The sequence below is a fragment of the Buceros rhinoceros genome, unplaced genomic scaffold (genome assembly GCF_000710305.1).
Source record: "Buceros rhinoceros silvestris isolate BGI_N320 unplaced genomic scaffold, ASM71030v1 scaffold22198, whole genome shotgun sequence".
Classification (NCBI taxonomy): domain Eukaryota; kingdom Metazoa; phylum Chordata; class Aves; order Bucerotiformes; family Bucerotidae; genus Buceros; species Buceros rhinoceros.
In genome coordinates this window covers 1-425 of record NW_010427744.1, presented here as the reverse complement: position 1 = coordinate 425, position 425 = coordinate 1, and the positions used below count along the sequence as shown (strand labels likewise).

The following is a 425-nucleotide window of genomic DNA, read 5'->3' as shown; positions in this document are numbered from 1 at the left end:
GCAGCTGCTGGAGCAGGGGAGGAAGGCGAAGATGAAGAGTCTGCCCTTTGAGAGGTACCACAGGGCATGGAGGGGGGCACTGCCCAGGTAGGGGCAGGGTGGGGGGGGAACATTCTACTGGCCGTGCACCCACCCATGCTCTTGGCCTGGCAGGAAGCACTACGCATCCCGCTACGACGAGAGGCAGTGCCGCTCCTCACCAGATCTCCTGACGGATGTCTCCAAGCAGGTATTTCCCCTCCTCGGCATCAGTGAGAGGTAGCAACGGGGCAGGGGTGGGAGGGGTCTCTTGGCATTGTGGTCCCACCTGGTGGAGCTCAGCTGGAGACCATGCCAGACCCCCGGCTGCGCGGAGTCACCTGGGCAGGGCTCTGGGAACCCACCCAGCCTCTGCCCTTCCTCAGGTGGAGGAGCTGCGCCTGGCC

The 425-nt window shown here is 64.9% G+C and overlaps 1 protein-coding gene across 1 annotated transcript in view; it reads left to right on the top strand.

Annotated features, from left to right (window-relative positions):
- The window catches only part of FRMD7 (FERM domain containing 7), a gene marked incomplete at its 3' end in the record, with an annotated part of 11,320 nt that extends 10,898 nt beyond the window's left edge, over window positions 1-422 (top strand). Inside the window, exons 10-12 of the mRNA XM_010142039.1 lie at window positions 5-54; window positions 154-229; window positions 405-422. Of these exons, the coding sequence (XP_010140341.1) occupies window positions 5-54; window positions 154-229; window positions 405-422 (144 nt within the window). The remainder of the gene's footprint in view (window positions 1-4; window positions 55-153; window positions 230-404) is intronic.
- Between the last annotated feature and the right edge of the window lie 3 nt (window positions 423-425).